This window comes from Balaenoptera ricei, chromosome 11 (assembly GCF_028023285.1).
Source record: "Balaenoptera ricei isolate mBalRic1 chromosome 11, mBalRic1.hap2, whole genome shotgun sequence".
Classification (NCBI taxonomy): domain Eukaryota; kingdom Metazoa; phylum Chordata; class Mammalia; order Artiodactyla; family Balaenopteridae; genus Balaenoptera; species Balaenoptera ricei.
The window spans coordinates 45,196,757-45,224,058 of NC_082649.1; the positions used below are offsets into that span (position 1 = coordinate 45,196,757).

Here is a 27,302-nt window from a genome sequence, read left to right on the forward strand (position 1 = left end):
CTTATCAATTTTGTTTATCTTCTCAAAGAACCAACTTTTAGTTTTATTGATCTTTGCTATTGTTTTCTTTGTTTCTATTTCATTTATTTCTGCTCTGATCTTTATGATTTCTTTCCTTCTGCTAACTTTGGGTTTTGTTTCTTCTTCTTTCTCTAGTTTCTTTAGGTGTAAGGTTAGATTGTTTACTTGAGATTTTTCTTGTTTCTTTAGGTAGGCTTGTATAGCTATAAACTTCCCTCTTAGAACTGCTTTTGCTGCATCCCATAGGTTTTGGGTCGTCGTGTTTTCATTGTCATTTGTCTCTAGGTATTTTTTGATTTCCTCTTTGATTTCTTCAGTGATCTCTTGGTTATTTAGTAACGTATTGTTTAGCCTCCATGTGTTTGTCTTTTTTACGTTTTTTTCCCTGTAATTCATTTCTAATCTCATAGCGTTGTGGTCAGAAAAGATGCTTGATATGATTTCAATTTTCTTAAATTTACTGAGGCTTGATTTGTGACCCAAGATGTGATCTATCCTGGAGAATGTTCCGTGCGCACTTGAGAAGAATGTGTAATCTGCTGTTTTTGGATGGAATGTCCTATATATATCAATTAAATCTATCTGGTCTACTGTGTCATTTAAAGCTTCTGTTTCCTTATTTATTTTCATTTTGGATGATCTGTCCATTGGTGTAAGTGAGGTGTTAAAGTCCCCCACTATGATTGTGTTACTGTCAATTTCCTCTTTTATAGCTGTTAGCAGTTGCCTTATGTATTGAGGTGCTCCTATGCTCCTATGTGCATATATATTTATAATTGTTATATCTTCTTCTTGGATTGATCCCTTGATCATTATGTAGTGTCCTTCCTTGTCTCTTGTAACATTCTTTATTTTAAAGTCTATTTTATCTGATATGAGTATAGCTACTCCAGCTTTCTTTTGATTTCCATTTGCATGGAATATCTTTTTCCATCCCCTCACTTTCAGTCTGAGTCTGTATGTGTCCCTAGGTCTAAAGTGGGTCTCTTTTAGACAGCATATATATGGGTCTTGTTTTTGTATCCATTCAGCCAGTCTATGTCTTTTGGTTGGGGCATTTAATCCATTCACGTTTAAGGTAATTATCGATATGTATGTTCCTATGACCATTTTCTTAATTGTTTTGGGTTTGTTTTTGTAGGTCCTTTTCTTCTCTTGTGTTTCCTGCCTAGAGAAGTTCCTTTAGCATTTGTTGTAGAGCTGGTTTGGTGGTGCTGAATTCTCTTAGCTTTTGCTTGTCTGCAAAGCTTTTGATTTCTCCATCAAATCTAAATGAGATCCTTGCCGGGTAGAGTAATCTTGGTTGTAGGTTCTTTCCTTTCATCACTTTAAGTATATCATGCCACTCCCTTCTGGCTTGCAGAGTTTCTGCTGAGAAATCAGCTGTTAACCTTATGGGAGTTCCCTTGTATGTTATTTGTCGTTTTTCCCTTGCTGCTTTCAATAATTTTTCTTTGTCTTTTATTTTTGCCACTTTGATTACTATGTGTCTCGGCGTGTTTCTCCTTGGGTTTATCCTGTATGGGACTCTCTGCGCTTCCTGGACTTGGGTGGCTATTTCCTTTCCCATGTTAGGGAAGTTTTCGACTATAATCTCTTCAAATATTTTCTCTGGTCCTTTCTCTCTCTCTTCTCCTTCTGGGACCCCTATAATGCGAATGTTGTTGCGTTTAATGTTGTCCCAGAGGTCTCTTAGGCTTTCTTCATTTCTTTTCATTCTTTTTTCTTTAGTCTGTTCCGCAGCAGTGAATTCCACCATTCTGTCTTCCAGGTCACTTATCCGTTCTTCTGCCTCAGTTATTCTGCTATTAATTCCTTCTAGTGTAGTTTTCATTTCAGTTATTGTATTGGTCATCTCTGTTTGTTTGTTCTTTAAATCTTCTAGGTCTTTGTTAATCATTTCTTGCATCTTCTCAATCTTTGCCTCCATTCTTATTCCGAGGTCCTGGATCATCTTCACTATCATTATTCTGAATTCTTTTTCTGGAAGGTTGCCTATCTCCACTTCATTTAGTTGTTTTTCTGGGGTTTTATCTTGTTCCTTCATCTGGTACATAGCCCTCTCCCTTTTCATCTTCTCTGTCTTTCTGTAACTGTCTAACCTATTGTCTTTTGTAATATAGTTTTACATTTGCTCTTAGGAATAGATATGAGTTTTTAAGTAAATTTTCTTAATATTGCTTTCTATATATTCAGCATCATTTATTACATAATGTGTTGTTTACATATTGTTACTTTATGTTTTGCTATGTTACTGGCATTTTTGTAGGGCACACCAGCTTGGGAGTCATTCAGCCTATAAATTGGCCACTGTTGAGTCCTGCTCCCCAATTCAGACCTGGGGTGGGATGTGTGTGTGTGTGTGTGTGTGTCTCTCTCTGAGAGAGAGCGAGAGAGAGAGATTGACTGATTGAGATTGATTAATTGAAGTGACTTTCTTCCGTCTTCTGTGCCCCATGTGGCTTCCTAGGTTTCCGGCCTCTGGGGTGGTATCAAGCTATTCTCAGTAAATCATAATGTTTAATGCTGTTAAGTGCTGCCTGGCTACCCTGTTAGTGCTGATCTATAAGCCTCAGGCAAAGCCACTGCCCTAGTGGTGCCATTGGTGACTTGCAGCTTTATCCATGGCTCTTTGAGTGAACGGTCTCTGAGCTGGACTCTAAACGTAGGTTCCTGGGATGGATCCCTTGTTGCCTCTTTTCCACTGTGCTGAGTGTGCTTCCTTCCATCTGCCCACCTCTCGCTCCTGTGAGCCAAGGCTGAGCGCCGGGTCATGTGGCGTCCTGCCTACCCTGGGTGGTTTGGAGGGTGTCCCCACCTCACCCCGGCAGCCCTGGGGTATGTGCTCCACTCCCGCTCTCCCCAGGGCTGGCAGGCACCCAGGTCCTCGCAAGACCTCTGCTCTCCTGCTGCTGCAGGAGATCACACCTTCTCCTCTCAGAGTGGCTGCTGCTTTCAGATTTCATTGTTGGTGGAGTCAATTTATCCTCTCCTATAAACTTTTGCTATGGTTGAATAATACAGTTAGTTTATAAGTAGCACCTTACTTTTGCTTGTGTTATCTGCTGGCACTGTCCCTGGCTTCTAGAAGGTGCTGAAGGAATGTTTGCTGAGTGGGGTGGGATGGGGGGAATGCTTTCCTGATGTGTCCTGTCAGATTGTAATGTTCTCATGTGTATCTGGGCCTGTTATGCACAGCTCAGGAATTACTGCTGTTTTGATTTATTTAGGAGACTTAGAAGAACTTTTGTATAAATTACCCAGCTCTTTTTAAAAAGAGGCTTGTTTTCTTGTAGGAGAGGAGAAATGTGCTTGAGTATAAGTGATTAATCTTTCCTTTTTGGTGTTAAATTTTACTGTATTCCGAATGTGCCTATGCTATTAAAAAAGCAGTAATAAAATAACCAGACGATTGATTTTTACATTGATCATGTTGGCAGAGTTACTGAGACATCAGCATACTAATTAGAATGTCAGGATATTAACTTATTGTTCATTTTTCTAACTTTGAATGTTTTGGGTGACTGTAAATGACAAAGAATTTGTAAGTAAAGTAAAGATTTCCCCTAGAGATTTACCAATTATTAACAGTTTAATTTTTTTCCCCTTTATTTGGCTCTCTTCTGTACATTTAAAGGAAGGAAGTATTTTGTAAGAATTGGATTATTAGTAGAAAAAATGTTTTAAACTAACTTTTAGATAGATAAGTGTTCTGGTTGTTTATTACTGTGTAACATCTGTCTCCAAACCTAAAACAACAATTCTGAAACCTAACATTAAAACTTTAAAACCATAGTCTAACCCTAATGTTTTAAAACAATACCATTTTATTATATCTCACAATTTTGAGGGTCAGGGATTCAGACTGGGCTCAACAGGGCAGTTCTTTTGCTCCACATGGTGTTGCATGGGGCTCCTTGGTTGGTAGCTAGTCTGGTCTAGGATGTCCAAGACAGCTTCACTCACATTCCTCTTGCTGGGTGAGGACTTCTAGAAGGCTGGACTCTGCGGGGATCCTCTCCATGGCATCCCGCAAACAAGGGGGCTGGACTTCTTTTCTTGTGACCCAGAACTCCAAGAGAACAAGGGTGGAAGCTGTCAGTCCCCTCAGAGATGAGGCATGGGATGGCCTGGTGTCCCTTGCACCATACTTTGTTGGTCAAGCAGTCACAGGCCAGCTCAGTCATGGGGAGAGCGAATAGCTCTCAGTGGACAGAGTGTCAGGGAATTTGCCGCCATCCTAAATCCCCACAGTAGGATTAATGATTGGGTCACAGGGCATTTGGCAAACATGTGCCCTTTACAGATCACAATATTTACTACAGATATAGCACCGATGTTTATTAAAAATAGTGATAACAGTATTAAAAATCATGAAAATTGCTTTCAGTATTTGCTTTACCCACAGATTTTTAATTTCATTATAAAATGATTCCTAATTGTTTCATTATACATTGGATATTTTAAACAGTCTTCCCATTAATTACTTGTTTTAATTAGCTTTTTACTATTAATATTTTAAATTAATTTTGTAGTAAATAATAAAATTTTAATATTTAATATTAATAAAATTAGAAGTTTAATATTGTTGGTATTATTACTTTTTACCTGCTATACAGATGTGTTTAATTTTACTTGAAATCATTTATTTGTATTTATTGATGCCATGCCCCTTTCTACAAAGGATTAGAGGTGACTTGCAACAAGACACATATGATAAATATGTATAGAAGTAAAATATAAATGGCAGTGGAGATGAGGATCAAGGAAAAGATGAGTCAGTAAATGGTGTCACCATCTGTCCAGTGGCTGAAGCCCCAGACCTAGGAGTCTTTTTCTCCACCCCTTCATTTGCAGTCCATCAGCCCATGTTACTTCCTAAACATATCCCAAATCTGTCCACTTGTTTTTTTCCTACCTGTACTTCTCTAGTTCAGGCCTCTGTCATCTTTTCCCTAAACTGCCCACTGAGAGTAGATCTCTTTCTTTCTCTCCAGTACAATTCCTTACAACACAATCCTTTCTCCATTCAGCACTAGAACAAGCTTAAAATCACAGTATAAATCAGATCGGAACTTTCCTCTGCCTAAAATTTTAGTTTACTGTACCATTCTTAGTACAAAACCCTATCTCAGCAGGCCTCAGAGCCCTGTCTGCCCCCCTCCCGCCCCTGCTCCATCGCCTCTTTCTGTTCCTCCAGCGCACTAGCCTTTTTTCTCTCTAGCACCTTAGCACTAACTGTTACCTCTGCTTGGGATGCTCTTATCATTCAGGTTTCCAATTAAATGTCACTTCTCCAGAGAGGCTTTAATTGACTATACAACTGAAGTATAAATCTGTCCCATCCGTAGTACATCCCTTTGTTTTATTTTCACCATAGATCACTACTGATAGTTTATTGTTTATTGTCTGTCTCACGCCATTAAAATATAACCTTCATGACAGCAGCGGTTTTTTGTTTTTTTGGGGTTTTTTTTTGGCTTGTTTATAGCTGGACCCCATCTGCTGGAAATAGTGCTTGGCATATAGTAGGTTCTCAGTGTTTCAGAAAGAAACATTCTCCAAAAAAAAAAAAAATCAAATGTTAGAATTGATGGTAGTATTTCTAGGACATGGTAAATTTATTTTAGAAAAGAGGATTCTTTCCCTGGGATTTACTGTATTTTAGACTAGTGGTGTGTTTCAGAGTCATTAATGGACCTTTTAAAGAAATATACACCTCTGGGCTTCAATCCATAGGTCTAAGTGGCACCAGGGATCTGTAATTTTGAAAAGCTCCACTGCAAATCTGATGGACAGCCATGTTTAAGGACCAGGCCTTGAAAGAGAGAGCTGGGTGGATTCAAGGAGAAAACTGGCCAAAGTGTTTATAAACGTGAATGAATATTGTTGATTGGAAGTTTATGGAATAAATCTCTGGGAAGCATTGTTTATATCTTTACTTCAGAGGCCAGGGCAATAGACTAGTGGTTTCAAACTGGTGTGCCCAAGATGATCATTTGGGAATGTGGGAAGAATGTAAGTAATACAACTTATATATTTTTAATCTCATTCCTTTTTCATTTTTTTTGGGGGGGGGAGGCATGTTATCAGTACCTAATATACAGTGATATATGTATGTAATTTATAAACATACTGGAATTATGTGCTCAAAATAATTTATTGATGAAAATGTGTGATCCAAAGAGGAGGGAGATCACTCTATCAGTCAGGATAGGCGATGCAGTGGTAACAAATGACCCCTAAGCCTCAGAGACTGCTAAAAGGTTTGTTTCTTGTTCATGCTTTATGTCTCCTGTGGGCCAGCGGTAGCCCTGCTCTGTGTCATTTTGGCGCCATGATTCAGGCGGATCGAGCAGCCTTCATCTGGAACTTTACCAGTTGCTGTGGTGGAAGGAGGAGAGAACTGGGTAAACCACGTGCTTGTAAATTGTTGGCTTGGTAGTGACATGTGTCACCTCTACTCACATCACACTGACTGAAGCAAGTCACATGGCTACATGTGAGTTCAGCAGGTAGAGGATGTGTAATCCCTCCTCAGTGAGGGACTCTGCACAGGGTGAGCAGCAGGGCAGTCTACACAGACAGCCTCCAACACCTGCTCAGTGTGGGGACGTTTGCCGTGCCAGACCTCGCTCTTAATCCCCTTTCAGGATTGCTGGCAGAGGGAGTCTGCTCTCCCCATTCTTGGTCTGATGAAGAATACCGAAAAGAAAAAGATGCACACAGCCCAGATCCTTAATTCTTTTACTAAGGAGCATGTAAAATAACATGATTATAAAATAAGGAAGTATAACTTTACCAAAAGTGTTAGAGCTCTGTGTGATTTTTGCTTGAAAAAAGATTATACCATTACTGCATATACCATTTGAAACATTCAGGTACTTACTATTTGGTGGGTGGGTGTGGAAAATAGAGGTTGAGGTAGGGGAATTGTGAGTAGTGGTGGAAAGAGAACTTCAAGGCTCAAATGTTCAGGGTCTTTGCTGATTGAAATTTAACCAGACTGAAGATGGAGCATCTCTGGAATAATAATATAAGTCATTTGGAAAATGCGATTCCATTTAGAGCAGTTTGTTATATACTTCTTTTCAGGAAGATGTTAATTTGGGAAGCATATAATATGCCTTGATTTTAAGGTGCTGTAGTGATAACCTAGCTAACTTTATTAGTTATTTTGTATACCCCCTAAAGACCAGTCCTATGTTAGTTTAACTAATAAAATGGCAAATTCATAGAAACCAGTTTAGTTTCAGGAAACATTTCACTTTATTTACTTAATTGAAATACAGTTGACTTACAACATCATTTTAGTTTCAGGTGTACAACGTAATGATTTAATGTTTTTATACATTACAAAGTGATCACCACTATGCGTCTTCTTACCATCTGTCACCATACACAGTTATTACAGTACTATTGACTGTATTCCCTATGCTGTACATTATATCCCTGTGACTTACTTATTTTATAACTAGAAGTTTGTACCTCTTAATCACCTTCACCTATTTGCCCTTCCCCCTGTCCCCCTCCCCTCTGGCAAAAACTAGTTTGTTTTCTGTATCTGTGAGTCTGCTTCTGTTCTTTGTTTGTTCTTTTGTTTGGGTTTTTAGATTCCACATACAGGTAAATCATATGGTATTTGTTTTTCTCTGTCTGACTTATTTCACTTAGCATAATACACTCTAGGTCAGTCCATGTTGTCACAAGTAGCAAGATGTCATTCATGGCTGAATAATATTCCATTGTGTATATATATATACCACATCTTCTTTATCCATTTGTCTATCAATAGAGACAGATTGCTTCCATATCTTGGCTATTGTAAATAATGCTGCAGTGAACATAGGGGTGCATATATCTTTTTGAATTAATGTTTTTGTTTTCTTTCCAGGAGTGGAATTGCTGTATTGTATGGTTGTTTTATTTTTAATTTTTTGAGGCATCTCCATACTGTTTTCCACAGTGGCTGCACCAATTTACAATTTAATACACTAACAGTGTATTAGGGTTCCCTTTTCTCCACACCCTCCGCAAAATTTATCTTTTCGATAATAGCCATTCTGACAGGTGTGAGGTGATATCTCATTGTGGTTTTGATTTGCATTTCCCTGGTGAGTAGTGATGTTCAGCATCTGTTCATGTGCCTGTTGGCCATCTGTTTGTCTTCTTTGGAAAAAATGTCTATTCATCTCCTCTGCCCAGTTTTTAATCAGATTGTTTGTTTTTTGATATTAAGTTATATGAGTTGTTCATATATTTTGGATATTAACCCCATATCAGTTATCATTTGCAAATGTTTTCTCCCATTCAGTAGGTGGCCATTTTGTTTTGTTGATAGTTTTCTTCATTCTGCAAAAGCTTTTTAGTTTGATATAGTCCTGTTTATTTTTGCTTTTGTTTTTCTTGACTGGGGTGACAGATCCAAAAAGAAGAAATTGCTGAGACTGATGTCAGACAACATACTACTTATGTTCTCTTCTATGAGTTTTATGCTTTCAGGTCTTACATTTAAGTCTTTAACCCATTTTGAGTTTATTTTTGTATATGGTGTTAGAAAATGGCCATTTCACTCTTTTGCATGTAGCTGTTCAGTTTTCCCAACACCATTTATTGAAGAGACTGTCTTTTCCCTATTGTAAATTCTTGGCTCCTTTGTGGTAAATTAGTTGACTAAAAAAGTATGGGTTTATTTCTGGACTCTTAATTCTGTTCCACTGATCTATGTGTTTGTTTTTGTGGCAGTACCATACTATTTTGATTACTGTAGCTTTGTAGTATAGTTGGAAATCAGGAGCATGATATTTCCAAGTTTGTTTTTTCTTTCTCAAGATTGCTTTGAGTATTTGGGGTCTTTTGTGGTTTCATACAAATTTTAGGCTATTCTAGTTAGGACTGTTTAGGAGTCTTCTAGTGCTGTGAAAAATGCCATGGATATTTTGATAGGGATTGCATGAACTGTAGATTTTTTGGGGTAGTATGGGCATTTTAACAATATTTATTCTTTCATTCCATGAGCATGGTATGTATTTCCAATTATTTGTATTGTCTTCACTTTCTTTCATCACTGTCTTATAGTTTTCAGAGTACAGGTTTTTAGCCTCCTTGGTTAAATTTATTTCTAGGTATCTTATTTATTTTGATGCATTTGTAATTGGGATTTACTTAATTTCTCTTTCTGAGAGTTGTTAGTGTACAGAAATGCAACAGATTTCTGTAAGTTAATTTTATATTCTGCAACTTTACTGCATGAATTTATTAGTTCTAATAGTTATTTTGGTGGAGTCTTACGTTTTTCTATATGTAGTATGTCATCTGCAAATAGTAACAGTTTTACTTCTTCCCTCCAATTTGGATGCCTTTGATTTCTTTTTCTTGTCTGATTGCTGTGGCTAGGATTCTAGTACTATGTTGAATAAAAGTGGTGAGGATGGGCATCCATGTCTTTCAACTTTTCAGCATCGAGCATAGTGTTAGCTGTGGGTTTGTTGTATGTAGTCTTTATTATGTTGAAATATGTTCCCTCTATACACACTTTGTTAGGAGTTTTTTTTATCATAAATGGATGTTGGATTTTGTCAGATGCTTTTTCTGCATCTATTGAGATGATCATGTGATTGTTTTCCTTTGTTTTATTATTGTGGTTTAGCACATTGATTTGCAGATATTGAACCATCCTTGTATCCTGAGACTAAATCTCCGTCATGGTATATAATCCTTTTAATGTATTGTTGAATTTGTTTTGCTAATATTTTGTTGAGGATTTTTTGCATTCTATGTTCATCAGAGACAGTGGCTTGTCATTTTCTTTTTTTGTAGTGTCTTTGTCTGGTTTTATATATTGATATTGGACTGTAGAATAAGTTTGGCAACATTTCTTTCCTCTTCAATTTTTGGAATAGTTTGAGAAGGATAACTCTTCTTTAAATATTTGATACAGTTCCTCTGTGAAGCCATCTGATCCTGGACTTTTGTTTGCTGGATTTTTTTTTTTTTTATTACTGATTCAATTTCATTACTGGTAATTGGTCTGTTCAGATTTTCTATTTCTTCCTGATTCAGTTTTGGAAGATTGTGTGTTTCTAGGAATTTATCCATTATTACTAGATTGTCCAATTTGTGGGCATGTAATTGTTTGTAGTAGTCTTTTATGGATGTGTTTCTGTGGTATTGGTTGTAAATTCTCTTTCATTTGTGATTTTATTTACTTGGGCCCTCTCTTTTTTTTCTTTCCCTTGATGAGTTTGGCTACAGGTTTGTCTATTTTCTTTATGTTTTCAAAGAACCAGCTTTTGGTTTCATTGATCTTTTCTATTTTTTTTTTTAAGTCTCTATTTCATTTATATCCACTCTGGTCTTTTAATTTCCTTCCTTCTACTAATTTTAGGTTTTGTTGGCTCTTCTTTTTCTAGTTCCTTTAGGTGTAAAGTTAGATTGTTTATTTCAGTTGTTTTTGTTTCTTGAGGTAGGCCTGTATCGCTATGAGCTTTTTTCTTAGAATTGCTTTTGCTGCATCCCATAGTTTTTGGATCATTGGGTTTCCATTTTCATATGTCTCTAGGTATTTTTTAATTTCCTTTTTGATTTATTTGTTCACTGATTGGTTGTTTAGTAGCATGTTGTTCAGCCTCCACATGTTTTTGTTTTTCCAATTTTCTTCTTGTAATTGATTTCAAGTTTCATATTGTTGTGATTAGAAGAGGTGCTTGATATGATTTCAGTCTTCTTTAATTTATTGAGACTTGTTTTGTGGCCTAGCATGTGATCTGTCCTGGAGAATGTCACATGTGCAGTTGAAAAGAATGTGAGTTCTGCTGCTTTTGGATGGAACGTTCTGCACACACACACACACCTATTAAGTCCATCTGGTCTAGTGCGTTGATTAAGGTCAGTGTTTACTTATTGATTTTCTCTCTATCCATTAATGTAAGTGGGATATTAAAGTCCCCTACTATTATTTTATTACTGTCAGTTTGTCCCTTTATGTCTGTTAATGTTTGCTTTATATATTTATATGCTCCTATGTTGGGTGCATAAGGATTTACAAACATTATATCCTTTTGTTAGATTGACCTCTTTATCGTTATGTAATGTCCTTCTTTATCTTTTGTTACAGTCTTTGTTTTAAAAAACCTTTTATCTGATACAAGTATTTCTATCCCAGCTTTATTTTCATTTTCATGGAATATCTTTTTTCATTTCTTCACTTTCAGCCTATGTGTGTCTTTACATCTGAAGTGAGTGTCTTGTAGGCAGGCTATAAATAGGTCTTATTTTTTTTACTCATTCAGCTACCCTATATCTTTTTATTTGTGAGTTTAGTCCATTTACATTTAAAGCAATTTCTGATAGCTATGTACTTATTGCCATTTTGCTATTGTTTTCTGGTTGTTTTTGTAGTTCTTTTCTGTTCCTTTCTTCTTCTCTTGTTCTCTTCCCTTGTGGTTTGATGATTTTCTTTAGTGCTATGTTTGGATTCCTTTATCTTTACTTTTTGTGTATCTCTTGTAGGGTTTTGGTTTTTGGTTACCATGAGGTTCGTACATGTATATATATATGTGTGTGTGTATATATATATATGTATGTATATGTTTTAACCTGATGTTTGCTTAAGTTTGAATGCATTCTAAAAGCATTACTTTTTTACTCCTCCCATCTACATTTAGTGTTTTTGGTGTCATATTTTACATCTTTTTACTTTGTGTGTCTCTTAATTGCTTATTGTAATTATAGTTGATTTTATGACTTTTTTCTTTTAATGTTCATACTAGCTTTCTAAATGGATGATCCACTGTCTTTACTATGTATTTGCCTTTAGCTGTGAGGTTTTTTTCTTTCATATATTTTCTTATTTCTAGTTACAGCCTTTTCTGCTTAAGGACCCTTTAACATTTGTAAGGCTGGTTTAGTGGTGATGAACTCTTAGCTTTTGCTTGTCTGGGAATCTCTTTAACTCTCCTTTGATTCTGAACAATAGCCTTCCTGGGTGTTCTTGGTTGTAAGTTTTTTTCTTTCGTTACTTTAAATGCAACATGCCACTCCCCTGTGGTCTGCAAAGTTTCTGCTGAAAAGTCAGCCTTTTGGGGGTTCCTTTGTATGTGACTCACTGTTTTTCTCTTGCTGCCTTAAAATTTCTCTCCCTATCTTTAACTTTTCCCATTTTAATTATGATATGTCTTGGTGTGGATCTCTTGGGTTCATCTTGTTTGGGATTTTATGCTTCCTGGACCAGCATGTGTGTTTTTTTCCCAGTCTGGGGAAGTTGTCAGCCATTATTTTATTGAATAGGTTTTCTGCCCCTTTCTCCTTCTGGGCCCATAATGTGAATGTTAGTGCACTTGATGTTGTCCTAGAGTTCCCTTAAATTATTCCCATTTTTAAAAATTCGTTTTTCTTTTTTCTGTTCTGATTGGTTGAGTTTCACTATTCTCTCTTCCTTGTTGCTTATGTGGTCTTATGTATCATCTAAAATGCTGTGTATTTCCTCTAATGTATTTTTCATTTCAGTTGTTGTATTCTTTAGCTCTGATTGGTTCTTTCTTATGTATTCTAACTCTTTGTGAAGTTCTCATTGTGTTCCTCCATTCTTCTCTTGAGTTCTGCGAGCATCTTTGTGACCATTGCTTTGAACTTTTTATCAGGTAAATTACTTATCTCCATTTCATTAGGATTTTCCTCTGGGATTTTATTTTGTTCTTTTGTTTGGAACAAATTTCTCTGTCTCCTCATTTTGTTTGACTTTCTGTGTTTGTTTCTGTGAATTAGGTGAAATGTTATGTCTCTTGGTTTTGGAGGTGTGGTCTTGTATAGGAGTATCCCCAGTGTAGACTGTATGTGCTGGTCAGCTTTGGCAGGCCAGGTGGAGTTGTAGTGGGGATGGGCTGGGGCTTTTCCAGGACATGTTGGGGCTGCTGCCTTGGTGGAATGGTTGATGCTGGAGTGGACCTGGGGTTTGCTGGGGTGGCCTTGGCAAGCTGTCTAGAGCACCAGGCTCTTTTTAAACTGCAGCCTCTGTGCTGGGACTCCCAGTGAGTGAGTTTGTGTGTGAGCCCTTTAAGAGTGGAATTTCAGTTTCCTTCAGCTCTCCTGTGCATAAGCCCTGCTGGTTTTCAAAGCTAGTTAAGTGGGCTCACCTACCCGGTGCCAGTCCCTGGGTCTGGTGTGCCCAATATGGGACTCAAACCCTTTGCTCCTGAGGGAGGACCTCTGAGTTTGTGATATCTCCTCCTGCTTGTGGCTTGCTGCTCTGGGGATGTGGGTGTTGACTAGATAGTGTCTCTGCCCCTCCTACCCTACTCAGTGTGTTTTTTTCTTTATATCCTTAATTGTACAAGAGCTCTTCTGCTAGTCTTCAGGTCATTCTCAGAGAGAGTTGTTCTATATATAGGTGTAGTTTTGGTGTGTTTGTAGGAGGAGGTGAGCTCAGGATCTTCCAACTTTGCCATCTTATCATGATCATGTGGATCAAAAATGTTTCACTGTGTTCCTGGAAAACAAGCTAATCAAAATGTACATTACTGATAGTAATAATAAATATTTACCATTTATTAAAGGCATGCTATATGTTAGGCCTATTCTAGACACTTTACATACTTTATTTTACTTAATTCTGACAAAAAAGTTCATGAAACAGGTATTATTTTCTTCCTTTTACCAATGGAGAAACTGAGGTATGAAGAGGTTAATTCACTTTTTTAAGATTTGAACTTAGGTTTCTGCAGTTACAAAAACTATATACTTTCTACTCAGTTCCTCTGCTTTTATAATTGTTCCACTGTAGCTGTTTTTAACTCTTACATGAGATCCTTTGTTAGTAGAAGCAGGAAGCTGTTTAATTTTGTCTTGCTCTTTTAGAGAATGAGTTTTTTCTAGGCATCCAGTAGTTAACCTCATTAGGGGAGCCTGAGAAAGTGAAATATGCTCATATTTTTCCCAGTAGTTTTTATACCAGAAGCAGAAGAGAATACTCAAGATTATTTTAGAAATTTGAAATAATGAAGTCAGTAGAAGTTTGTACTAATTAATAAAGTTTCAGACAGACATCCAACATTTTTCAGTGACAATTCTCTTATTTTGTTTATTATTAAATAGCTAAATGAAGGTTTAGATGTGTGTGGCAAATGGATGAACTTTTTAATTCGCCAAGGAAAAACAATATTTACTGAAAGGCTATCATGTAGGAAATGACATTAATTTCAGCTAGAACGTGCATTATTCGGAATGCACCCAGTTACTTTGGGTGAACAGTTTAGAAACACATTGAATCCCTTAGAATTTTATTCATTATTTCTAATCTAAGTAAAGTCTAGATAATTTTTTTTCTTTTTTTTTGGGGGGGTGGGGGAAGATTTCAATGAAAGACAGTCTTACCACATTCTTTAATAATCTACTCTAGTTTTCATTCAAGACCTTGAATTTTGTTTAAATTGAGCCTTGACTGTATACCTAAGGCAGAAGAGTGTTTGGAGCATTAAGTCTCTTGTAAGTAAAGTATTCTGTTGTATGACAGTTGAGATGAACTGTGCTTCCCCTGCTTACCTGACAGTTACTTGGTGAGCAGTTAATTGCTTATAAACACCTGTGGTATTGTTAATACAAATATTTGAGTTGAGTTTAGGGAAAGAGAGGTACTATATTCCCCTATATTCGTGGAGAAGTCTTAGTGGTTCTTATATATTGCTGTGGGATTTGTTCAGTTAAAACCCCAGATATTATCATGGCAAACATCTGTATGTTCAAAGTTATCTAATTCTTTGTTGCTATAATAAGTGACTGTAAAAGGGACATGGTGGGTTAACACATTTGGCCTCAACTTCAGTATTGCCAGATCCAGTCAAAACCATTTGGGCAAAAAACAATCCATGCAATCACCTATGATTATCCCCATTAATGGTGGGGAGAACAGGCATGTGTATTTAATTTTTATTTAATTTCAAATAAGTAAGTGTTCACTGCACAAATCTGAAATACTTTTTATATTTAAATTGGAAATCACTTAAAGATAGTGAAAGATCATCACGAGGATGTACAGATATCTTGTTCCCTTTCACCATGTCTCCCTGGTCAGTTTCTCACTCTATCAGTTGCTGTTTGAGAATTACAGCTTGGCTCTGAAACATACCTGCCTCTTCTCAAATAGTCTCTGCATTGTGTATCTGGTGGTATATTTGAGCTTCGAAGGATTTGTCCTATGGAATGCGAAGTAAAAGGTAAATAGTCAATTAAGTAGAGAAGTTACTGTCAACAGGTATATGTACACAAAGCCAATACTAAAGGAGAATAATCTGGTGTTAGCTCTTAGAGAAATATTTGCTATTGCTAAAACTCAATTTAAACACTCTAGAATGAGTGTTGATTATATATAATGTGTGCTGTGACACCCTTTAAAATTTTTGCCTATGAGACTTCTCATGACATCTAGTTATATTACATTTTTAGTTTTTGTATTTTTATCCTGTTCATTACCAAAAAGGAATTAAAGTGGTAGTTTTCAGTTGATGACTCTCTTGCACTGATTTTGATGATACATGTTTGTTTGTTCAGTGCTCTCAAATATAATAATAATGAAAATGTTTGAAATATTTTGAGAGTTACGAAAATGTGACAGAGACACGAAGTGAGCAAGTACTGTTGGAAAAATGGTGCCAATAGACTTCCTCAACACAGGGTTGCCACAAACCTTCAATTTGTTTAAAAAAAAAAAAAGTTATATCTGGGAGGCACAGTAAAGCAAAGTGCAATAAGACGAGATATGATCGTATTTATTGGCCCTTCAAATTTTCTCAGTTGTAAAGTGTGTGTTCATATCTTTTGCTCATTTTTCTATTGGGTTGACTGTCTTTTTCTGTCTTGGCTTTCCTTGGCACTTTGTGTGTCCCTATACATTCTAGAAGCAACAAAGACACATAAGCTATTGTGATTTTGCTTGAGAGTATATTGATTCTGCAGGTTAATTTGAGGAGAATTGGTACATTTATAGTATTTCTGGTGCATGTTTATGGATGTCTCTCGGTTATTTAGGTTTTCTCCAGTTTCCTTCAGTAAGGTTTCACGTTTTTTTTTTTTTCTAGAGGCCTTCAACATCTTTTGTTAGATTTATTCCTAAATACTTGATAGCTTTAATCCCATTATGAATGGTAGTTTTAAAAAAAATCCATTATTAAACTGGGCTGCTGGCAGATAGAAATACAATTGGTTTTTCTGTATATGACATTGTAGCCAGAATCCTTGCTTAATTGGGTCAGTAGGTCTAATAATTTATCTGTGGATTTTCTGGATTTTCTAAGGATTCTAATCACATAATATGTAAATAATGACAATTTTGTTTCTTTTTTCCAATCCTTATACTTTTCTTTTGGTTTTACCAATCTGGTTCCCACTGATGGAGTCTTGTTTCCTTGTGTGTGTGTTTTCTCTGTGTGCTAGAGATTGTATTTGGGGAGTTATTTGGAGGACTATACTGAGCCCTAGGAGAATTGTATATTTCTTTTTTTTAAACTTTGGGTTTATTTATTTATTTATTTATTTATTTATTTATTTATTTATTTATGGCTGTGTTGGGTCTTCGTTTCTGTGCGAGGGCTTTTTCTAGTTGCGGCAAGCGGGGGCCGCTCTTCATCGCAGTGCGCGGGCCTCTCATTATCGCGGCCTCTCTTGTTGCGGAACACAGGCTCCAGACGCGCAGGCTCAGTAATTGTGGCTCACGGGCCAAGTTGCTCCGCGGCATGTGGGATCTTGCCAGACCAGGGCTCGAACCCGTGTCCCCTGCACTGGCAGGCAGACTCTCAACCACTGCGCCACCAGGGAAGCCCAAGAATTGTATATTTCTTCAGAAAGGTTTTCATTTTCTCCTTTCATGAGTCTGTGGGTGCAGCTAGTCCAGGGTATTGTTTCTCTGCTACTGTTCTTTTGATATGTGTCCTCAGAAATTGGCAGAGTAGAAATTTGAAAGTATATTGAGTTTAAGTTTTCTTCCATATTTTGGCTTCATTAATGATAGTAATGACTTAATAATCATATTAGGAATGATTTGAGATATCAGGGTTTTAAAAGTTTTAAAAAAGTATAGAGTCTTCACTAGAACAGAAAAGTGCTTTACTGAAACTGAATGCAGAGTTTTAATTTTTAAACGTTATAAAATATGTTTCCTTTTAGATAAGTGATGAAGAGAAGACTCTCCGAGAACAGGATATTATGGCTTCATCACACAGTTTAGGTGGTGTTCAGTTGGAGCTGGAATCAGTTTATAAGGTAGGTATGCTTTTAAAGTACTTCCTAGGTTTTGTTAAATGTATCACATTGAGCTTCTATCCGTGTTTTATTGACGTGTTTGTGTAGCCTCTTGTGGGTGCAGCCTCTCCCCCTCCTGTTCGGATGTTGTCTTCACTCCCCGGATGTGCTGTTCCCCGCCCCGGGCTGCGCTGCACCGACCCCTGGCGCTGCTCGGGTGCCGACCCGTTGTGGGCCACGCTCTCCTCAGTGTGCTCAGCCTTGGGCTGCGCTGGGGCTGGGAAGCCCTGCAACGCCCCTCTCCCCTGGCCCCTTGTTCCCTATGCCGCCCCCGCGAGGGAGCCTCTCCTCCCTCCCGGGTGCCTTGGGGCCCCGGCCTTCTTCCTCCTGCCCTGGTCCGGCCCCTGCCCCCTCACCGCCATCCGCGCACCCTCAGCACAGACTCCTGCCTGTGTGAGCCTGGTGCAGGGCTGTGGGGCTGTGGACCTCCCGAAGCAGGGGAGGGGTGGCTACGTGCCGCCCATGCCCGGCGTCTGGTGCGGGTCCTGCCACCACGGGCACTCCATCCCCACCTCCCCCGCTCCACCCCCGCCCCAGTCTGGCCACCGTCCTCCGGCAGGGCCAGGGAGCCACTGTCCACGTGAGTCCGTCTTGTGTTCTTCAACCAAGTGGTGAACTGCTTCAGGGCAAGGACTGTGGTGCTGGATGTAGAAATCTGTAAATTAATTAGAAACTTTCTGTAAAAACACATGATCTGATTATTGTGTGGTGTCATTGAATACATTGAAGAATTATGGGCGTGTAGATTTAACTCTTCCATAAAACTTGGGCAAATAGGGTATTTGGGGATTTTTTTTTTTTTTAACCTAGTTTTTTACCTCATTTTTAAGCAGTAGAAAAACTCTGTTGAAGAGTAAGGATGATTTTTGCAATTTATTAATACCATTACCATAATCTGCTCATCTCTTAAAATTTTACCATAGTTCATAGGACTTTAAAAAGTGTAAGTAGAATAGTATTTATTAGGTTTTTAAAAAAATATTTACTGGTAAGTACTTATTTTAAAGACAAAACTGGACATTTATTATTATTTCCATTTCTTAGTGTTGAGATTAGCTTTTCCAATATATTTCTCTGGAGAAAGAGTGGAAACATAGATGAAGAAATTTGGAATTACTTACTAGTAATTTTTAGCACTGAACGTACTGTATACACATTGGATTCCACTTGATGCAGAATAAAATGTGGACTATGTCATGTGAGGAGAATGCAGTGTACCTAGAGGGCTTGAGCTGGGAATTTGAAATCCTGGTGATTATAATTTGTAAATTGATGAGTTAAGAATGAAAATAAAGCATTTTAACTTGGCTTATTATTTTTTGAAAGATCTACTCTAAAACCAACACATTTTTGGCCTGCAACTCCTTCCTAATGCTATTGTTTACTTACAAGGAGGATAAATTGATCTTCTTGCTTTTTTTTTCTTTTGATCTGCTGGGACTAATGACTTTCTCATAGGAGGGATTTTGTTTAGCCTTAGTACTTACAAAGACGGAGAATTTCGTAATGACAGGTACTGACTTATTTTCCCTGTTTCACACTGAATTCAGATCCCTTTTGCTGATGCTCTGGATTTGTTCCGAGGAAGGAAAGTCTATTTGGAAAATGGCTTTGCTTATGTACCACTCAAGGACATTGTGGCTATCATCCTAAATGAATTTAGAACCAAACTGTCCAAGGCTTTGGCTGTAAGTATTTTACTTTGTTTCCATATTTCCATGTTTACTTTATTTCCATATGTTCATGTTTTCAGTTACATACTCTTGATAGTTTTGTTCTGTACTTCTTAAAAAATAATTTAATTTTTATAATATTCAGATTGCTTATGATGCTGTACTGTTATTTGTAGAACTCCTAGGTTTTAATTTTTTTAAATTTATTTTATTGAAGTATAGTTGACTTACAAGGTTGTGTTAATTTCTGCTGTACAGCATAGTGACTCAGTTATGCATATATATACTCTTTTCTGTTATGGTTTATCACAGGGTATTGAATATAGTTCCCTGTGTAGGACCTTGTTGTTTATCCATTCTATAATAGTTTGTGTCTGCTAACCCCAAACTCCCAATCCATCCCTCCCCCTTGGCAACCACAAGTCCATTCTCTATATCTGTGAGTCTGTTTCTGTTTCATAGATAAGCTCATTTGTGTTATATTTTAGATTGCACATATAAGTGCTGTCATATGGTATTTATCTTTCTCTTTCTGACTTACTTCACTTAGTGTGATAATCTCTAGCAACCATCTATGTTGCTGCAAATGGCATTATTTCATTCCATTCCATTTTATATGTGTAACACATCTTCTTTATCCACTCATCTGTTGATGAACATTTAGGTTGTTTCCATGTCTTGGCTATTTTAGTAATGCTGCTATGAACATAGGGGTACATGTATCTTTTTGAATTATGGTTTGTCTGGCTATATGCGTAGGAGTGGGATTGCTGGATCATAAGGCAACTCTATTTTTAGTTTTTTAAGGAACCTCCAATACTGTTTTCCATAGTGGCTGCACCAGCTTAAATTCCCACCAACAGTGTAGGAGGGTTCACTTTTCTCCACACCCTCTCTAGCATTTGTTGTTTGTAGACTTTTTAATGATGGCCATTCTGACTGTTGTGAGGTGATACCTCACTGTAATTTTGATTTTCATTTTCCTAATAATTAGTGATGATGAGCATCCTTTTATGTGCCTATTGGCCATCTGTATGTCTTCTTTGGAGAAATGTCTATTTAGATCTTCTGCCTATTTTTTTATTGGGTTGTTTGTTTTTTTGTTATTGAGTTGTATGAGCTGTTTGTGTATTTTGGAAATTAAGCACTTGTTGGTCGCATCATTTGCAAATATTTTCTCCCAGTCCATAGGCTGTCTTTTTGTTTTGTTAATGGTTTCCTTTGCTGTGCAAGGATGGTTTTTCTTTCTTTTGCTTGTAAGGTTGATTAGGTCCCATTTGTTTATTTTTCCTTTTATTTCTATTGACTTGGGAGAATGACCTAATAAAACATTGGTATAATTTATGTATGAGAATGTTTTGCCTATGTTCTCTTCTAGGAGTTTTATGGTATCATGTCTTATATTTATGTCTTTAAGTAGGTTTTTTTTTAATTTATTTTTTTGGCTGTATTGGGTCTTCATTGCTGCACACAGGCTTTCTCTAGTTGCGTGAGGGCTACTCTTCGTTGTGCACAGACTTTCTCATTGCGGTGGCTTCTTGTTGCAGAGCATGGGCTCTAGGCACGTGGGCTTCAGTAGTTGCAGCACACGGGCTCAGTAGTTGTGGCACACGGGCCCTAGAACACGTGGGCTTCAGTAGTTGTGGTGCGTGGGCTCGGTAGTTGTGGTGCACGGGCTCTAGGGCATGCGGGCTTCAGTAGCTGTGGCACACGGGCTTAGTTGCTCCGCAGCATGTGGGATCTTCCCAGACCAGGGATCGAACCTGTGTCCCCTGCATTGGCAGGCGGATTCTTAATCACTGCGCCACCAGGAAAGTCCCTTTAAGTAGGTTTTTATTTGTTACTACTCATGGTTAATTTTGTCATTTTTTCTTTCTCCTAGTAATGCTATTGGTGAGATGATTAATTTTGTGAACAGCCTTTGTTTCTTCAAGGTTGTGTCTTTTTTTCCTTGGAGATGGATGTCATATGTGACCCTTAACAATTAGTGTGGCCTGTGGTAGATATAACCCCTAGATTTCTGTTCTAAATTGTTATTTTGTGTCAGTAGAGGGCAATGTAGAAGAAAGTCTTTATGTTTAATTAGGAAAAGCAGTACTAGGTTAGTGCTACAATAAACAGCCTGCTGCTGGGTGAAATTGGAGGTAGCTGAGTTAAATAAATGACATAATCAGTGCTTTTTAAGAGATTTGTTTAAAAGCAGACACTTAAGTGATAACATCTTAAAAATACAGTTTTCAGTGTTGTTCGTTAATCTGAGTGCAGTTTTCTTTTGTACTTTTTTGGGACACTTTTTTGGGTACTTAGTGTTTAGTACATAACTTCAAAGTTATGTGCTGTGGCTCTTTTTAAGCTGTACTGGTTACCGTATAAGCAAAGGCCAACCTTTCCTTTTGAGTTAAAACTTATAATTTTTTCTGGTATTGTTTTTATTCTGAAAACAATAACTTTTACTCAATCCTATTTTGTATTGGTGCTAAAAGCCTCATTTTCTAAAATACTGGGTTGGCCAAAAAGTGCTTGGCTTTCTCCTGGGTAGGTCAGGGCTGAGTCTGGTTGAGAGGTTGTCCATAGAGCCCTTTGCCTTGCCGTGAAGGAGAGTGGATGGAGGGGGTTACCTGGGAAGCTGTCCTGACAGCTTTGGAGTCTGAAGCTCTGGGAGGAAGGGAAGGTATTGCTTTTAGGCTGTGGCAAAGGGGAAATTAAACCCATTGTGATGGTTTCTTGATTACTGTACTTTGCAGTGAGGAAGGTTTTGAACTTGGAGTATGTAATTGAAAGAATTTGAAAATATTCTTGTAGGATGAAAAGAATCGCCCTAAAGATTTAGAAAAAGGTACTCTAATTCGTGGTAGAGGAAGAAATAAATGGTGCTGGGGGAAGTCTAAGTTGATAGAAGAATTTTACCCCAGGTGACATCTACAAGCTTGTTGTTAGTCTTTGATCATATGATTTATATTATAAGATAACAAATCTGGCTTTTGAGCATGCTTTAGGACTAGTAAAAGATGGGCATTATGCTCTCATTTGATAAGAGCTCTTTTCTCACCCTGCTGATCCGTGAGACTCAGCTGTGGCACTGCTTCCTCCAGGAAGCCCCCCTGAGCCCCAGGATTGTACTGAGTTGGTCTCCTTTGTGCCCCCACAGCATTCTGCACACTACCAAACTGCAGTGAGATTACTCCAGTTAGCGTTTTTCTTCTCAACTACAATGTAAGCTTTTTGAGAGTAAGGGCTTGGTCTTAATTAAACTTTTCTCTCTACGTAACATAGGGTCAGTGCCCAATAACATTTTGTTGGACTGATAGATACTGAATAATGAAGATGACTCTTACTGTCTGCACATAGTTTATTGCTTGTGTGTGATCTCATTTGATCTTCACCACAAGCCTCTGAGATGGACGAGGATGACCGTCTGCATCACACAGGCCAGGAAAGTGCTGCTCAGAGAGGCCAGGTAGTTTGTCCAGTGTCTTGTTGGCCGGTAATTGCTGCAGCCATAACTGGATCTCGGGTTTTCTAATTGTGATTCTTAGGATCTTTTGATGAAAACTGTGCCTTTGTGAGTAGTTGTATTATCAGGGGATTTAGATCTTCAAACTCAGGAAATATTGAAAGGTAAGTGTATTAGGGTCCAGTTACAGAGCAGGCAAAAAGGGTGAATTTGGAGCTGAGATGCAATAAATTGATAACCATTTAGGGAAAAGAATGAGGGAAAGATATATTTCTTTGCTTCACATAACAGTTTTAGAACCTTTAGCCAGTTCTCTCAGTTAATGTTTTTTTTTTTCTTTTTTAATAACTTTTTATTTGTTCACCCACGTATTGTTTTCAGTACTAGGGATATAATACTTAATAGGATAGATAAAATTTCTTCTCTTATAAAACTTATACCAGTTACCAAAGAAATAAACAATAACAATATTACATGTGACATGAAGGAGCCAGCAGAGCAAAAGTAGAGGAAAGTACATTCCAGGCAGGAGCGGTCACTGATGCCAAGGCCCCAAGGAGAGAGGGGTGGCATTTTTGCACAATGCTGGAGTGTAGTGAGCTAGCAAGGAGCCGTACAGGATGAGACGGCAGCGATGCGGGACTTTGAATAAACCAGGGTAGAGAGATTGATTTTTAGCCTAATGTAGTGGAAAACCATTGGATGGTTTTGGAAAAGGGAGTGATATAATCTGATTTATATTTAAAATAGGTTACTGTGGCTGAAAACCACTTTGGAGAGTATAGAAAGAATGGCAGTAGGAAGACTAGTTCAGAAGTTTATCACTTTAATCTAGATGGTGGCTGGAAAGAGGCTGGTTGTGGTGGTGATGATTCAGAGAACTCGCTGGATTTCAGTTACTTTCTTGAAGTGCTGTTGACAGACTGGGTGTGAGAGAAAAAGAGGAAATCAGGATAAAAACAATAATGATAGCTTATACTTAATGAACATTTAATATTTGCCAGGTGCTGTTCTAAATGCTTCACATGAGCTTCACATGAGCTTCACATTTCATCTTCACAGTAATCCTGTTGGGTGGGTACCATTTTCACTCTCTGAGGCGTACAGTCTGCACAGCTAAGTGAGGAGCCAGGGCAGGGTTTGCATCCGTGCAGCCTGGCTTCAGTCTTTACTCCTGACCACTGTGTTGCACTGCCCAGACTCTTGGCCAGAGTAACTGATTAGAGGGTGATGTCTTTTACCACGATGTGGAAGACTGTGTGAGAAGTCCACAGGCTAAAACCAGGAGTTCTGCTCTGATCATGTTAAGCGGGAGGTGCTTGTCAGTCATCCAGATGGTGATGGCAAGTGTGAAGTTGGGTTTAAGTCTAGATTTCTGGGGAGGATGAAGTGAAGCCCTGAGGCATAGGAGGTCACACAGCCGAGCTTGGGTTTTCACACACTTCCACTCTCTGTGACTGGTGGAGCGTGCTTGCTTTGTTTTTAGAAAACGGGCAGCTTCTTAAGTTGTAGCTGAATATCTTTAAGGCAGATTCTCTTTTTTCTCACATTATGTGACTAATTTCACTTTCTGTGGGTGAGATTCATCATTAGAAGGTGCTGGTAAAACTTTAGAAAATAGACTTTCAGAAAATATATTTATTCTAATTTAGAGATAGAAAGAGGACTTTTGAGAAGCTCCCTAGGAAATAACTGACAGCAAGTAAGCAGGTCTTTCTTGGAGTCACAGAGGAAAGTAAGGATTTTCTTTTTTTGAAAAGGATTTTCTTTTTCACATGTTTAGAATAGTAGATGGATCTGTGACCCACCAAGTGTTTGTTGCTTTGGAAGAATATTCTTTGTAGGCACTTGATCAAGTAATTTTTTTATTTCTACAGAGCTTAGAATCCTCTTAAATCTTTCATCCTCTTTTTAAAAGCAGTGTTCAGTTTAGTTCCTTAAGCTGTGCTTAAATATAATTAATTTTCTTGAATGGTTACTTACTTTGTAATCATATAAGAATTTTCCTTGTCTTATTTGTGTCTAGTTGATTTCCTTTGGTTTTGGATTGATCAATATGTCTTTTCCAATATTACTTCCTGGTTATTTAATATTATTTTAAAGTGATTGCAGTGGACCAGTCAGTGTAGCTGCTAATCCTTCACCTCTGCCTTTACTCTCAGGCATCAGCCCATTTATTCTCCACTGGTACTGAGCTCTAGGAAACAAAGCAGTGCAGTTAAAAGCCATGAAACTATCGATAACAGAAAAACCATTCATTTTGGGGGAAAAAATAAACATCCTCTTTTTATTTTGAGACACGCTTGTTGACTGAGGATGCTAAATTGAATGTTGCTCTTTAGATTGTAGAGGACCTAGTAACCAAAGTGAGTATTTCAAGGTAGGGTGCGGGGTCAGGCAGGCCCACTGGATCCCACAGACGAACAAGTCATTACAAGTGAGTCTTGGCATCTTTCTTCCTATGCATTGTATTGGGTTGGCCAAAAAGTTCGTTCGGGTTTTTCATAACATCTTACGGGAAAATCCAAATGAACTTTTTGGCCAACCCAGTATTTTAGAAAATGAGGCTTTTAGCACCATCACAAAATAGGATTGAGTAAAAGTTATTGTTCTAGTGAAATATTCTAGGTTTTTGATAGGCTAGCTTAGATTCGTTGGAAAAAAAAATCAGTTTTTTATATATATATATGTGTGTGTGTATATATATATGTGTATATATATATATATATATATATATATATATATGGTGCTTAAAAAATTCCAAAGTGCTATATATTTTTCATGTGTTCATTTGAAGGGGCTAGTTCATGTAAAGAATAGAATTTTAAGGGGTTTGGATTTTTCCTTTTATTTCTCCCTGTGGTGCTTAGTACAGTTTTGCACTTTGTGTTTATGGAAATTATTGGTGGCAAGAATTTTAATGATTCACTTATTTCTAGTTGCTAGCAAATGTTAGCAGCACATCGACATAGGACTTTTAGAGCAGCACAGAATTTTAGAGTTGTGTGATAATCATTTGTGTGTTATCTTTCCCTCATTCTTGGCGCCTAGAATCCAAACTTGAGTTTTATAGTTATCAGTGGACATGCTTGTTTGTCCTATTGTGTATGGTAGTGCCTTAGCTTTCTTTTATAAGGAGCTCTCAATAAAACTTACCAGTCAGGCCTCTTCATTTTGCCCATGAAAGTTTAGCCCCATAAAGGCTGGGTGGCTTACCAAAATTCTTGTGGCTGATCGGTGAAGGACTTGGGTTCTTCACTGTGGGTCTCCCATAACTCCTTAAAGTCAGTGCCTTTTTTTCATAGATTGTTGCCTCTCCCCAGGCGCAGTCAAATACCTCTGCCCCTCTACTGCTCTCTTATTCACCCTCAAGTGTTCCATGACACGTTTTACATGTACGCTTCTCCAGGTAGGGACTGAGCCCTGTTCAGCTTCTCCAGGGTGGGGACTAAGCTCTGTTCAGCTTCTCCAGGTAGGGACTGAGCCCTGTTTGGCTTCTGCAGGGTAGGGACTCAGCCCTGTTCAACTTCTTTCTCTCTGATGCTGAGCACAGTACCTTGAGAAGAGCAGGTGCTCAGGATCTGGTGAATTACCCTGTGAGAGCTGCATGTTTGTGTTTTCTCCAGATTTGTTGAGAAAAGTAAGTGAAACGATGTTGCACTTCAATGTCCTGTTTATAAAAGGAAAGAGTGAAGCACCTCAGATGTGGGAAGGGCTGTGCATGCAGAATATTTCTGCAGTCTCTGTTGGGAACGTCTGTGGCCACAGTAGCCTGCTTCCTAAGAACCGCTGCAGTTGGCTGCAAGGGTTACAGTTGTTACTCTTTTGACAGGTTTTCTCTGGAGTATGTAATATGTGAGGTTATATTTTGTCTAGAAATATATGATGCAGCATCAGCCAGGTTTAAACTCTAGCTTGAGAACAGCAGCTTCTCTTTTCATGGTTGAACTAACTTTCCAGAGTAATTCTTAGGTTACTATTTCTGTGGTCACCTTTGTGTCCCCTGTGCACCCTTACCCCCACTCACAGAAGAATGCCTCTGTACTCCTCTATAAACACTCCTGTTCCCCAGATCATTTATCATATTTAACAATTATAATGACCCCTTTTAACACTTCAGCCCAGATTAGCTAGAAGATACTTAGTATTTTTACATACTATTTATAGTGTTTTTTTCCCACTGAGCTGCATTGACACCTGAGTGCACTGAAACACAGATTTTTATCTCTATTACTCACTTGTGACGAGAAAATATCTGCAGATTCAGTTGCTAGGAAACAGCTGAATACTGAAATAGTTTTTTGGGGGGGGGTCCTTGTAAATTCAGTTCTTTGACAGTTCTACTCTCATAGAGCAAAAATTTATTCAGTCTCTAGAAAGAAAGATGCATCACCTGTTAGTTTTCCAATTTAAAAATTTTGCACAGGGGGAGCTAGGAATACGAATACAGTTTTGTTCCAGGATTGATTAAATTTTGAGAGTGTAATTTTTCAGTGACTGGACATTGAGAAGTAATGATTATGTGTACATCTTTGAGTTTCAGTTTTTTTTCCCAAAGCTTTCTAATTCCTCATTAATGAGAAAGAATGAGGATAAGAGAGAGATACATACACACGACACAGAGGAATTTAAACCAAAGTAAAATATTATATTAATTAAACCAACTTTGTTTCATAGAAATAGGATTGACCACATCCTGTGTTAAATCCAGATCAGCTTTTTTTTATCTGTGACACTTAATAATGGTGTGCCAGAGAAAGAATAAATATTAAAAAGAAGTGTTTGGTTATATATAATATTTGGCTTTCTTTTATACCTGACTATCATTTTTGTCATAATTATATAACATTTAGAAAAAGATTTTC

The 27,302-nt window shown here is 37.8% G+C and overlaps 1 protein-coding gene across 2 annotated transcripts in view; it reads left to right on the forward strand.

Annotated features, from left to right (window-relative positions):
- The window catches only part of PRIM2 (DNA primase subunit 2), a 313,191-nt gene that overhangs the window by 62,707 nt on the left and 223,182 nt on the right, over positions 1–27,302 (forward strand). For both annotated transcript variants that reach the window (XM_059937545.1, XM_059937546.1), the window contains exons 6-7: positions 17,176–17,271; positions 18,861–18,998. In XM_059937545.1, the coding sequence (XP_059793528.1) occupies positions 17,176–17,271; positions 18,861–18,998 (234 nt within the window). The remainder of the gene's footprint in view (positions 1–17,175; positions 17,272–18,860; positions 18,999–27,302) is intronic.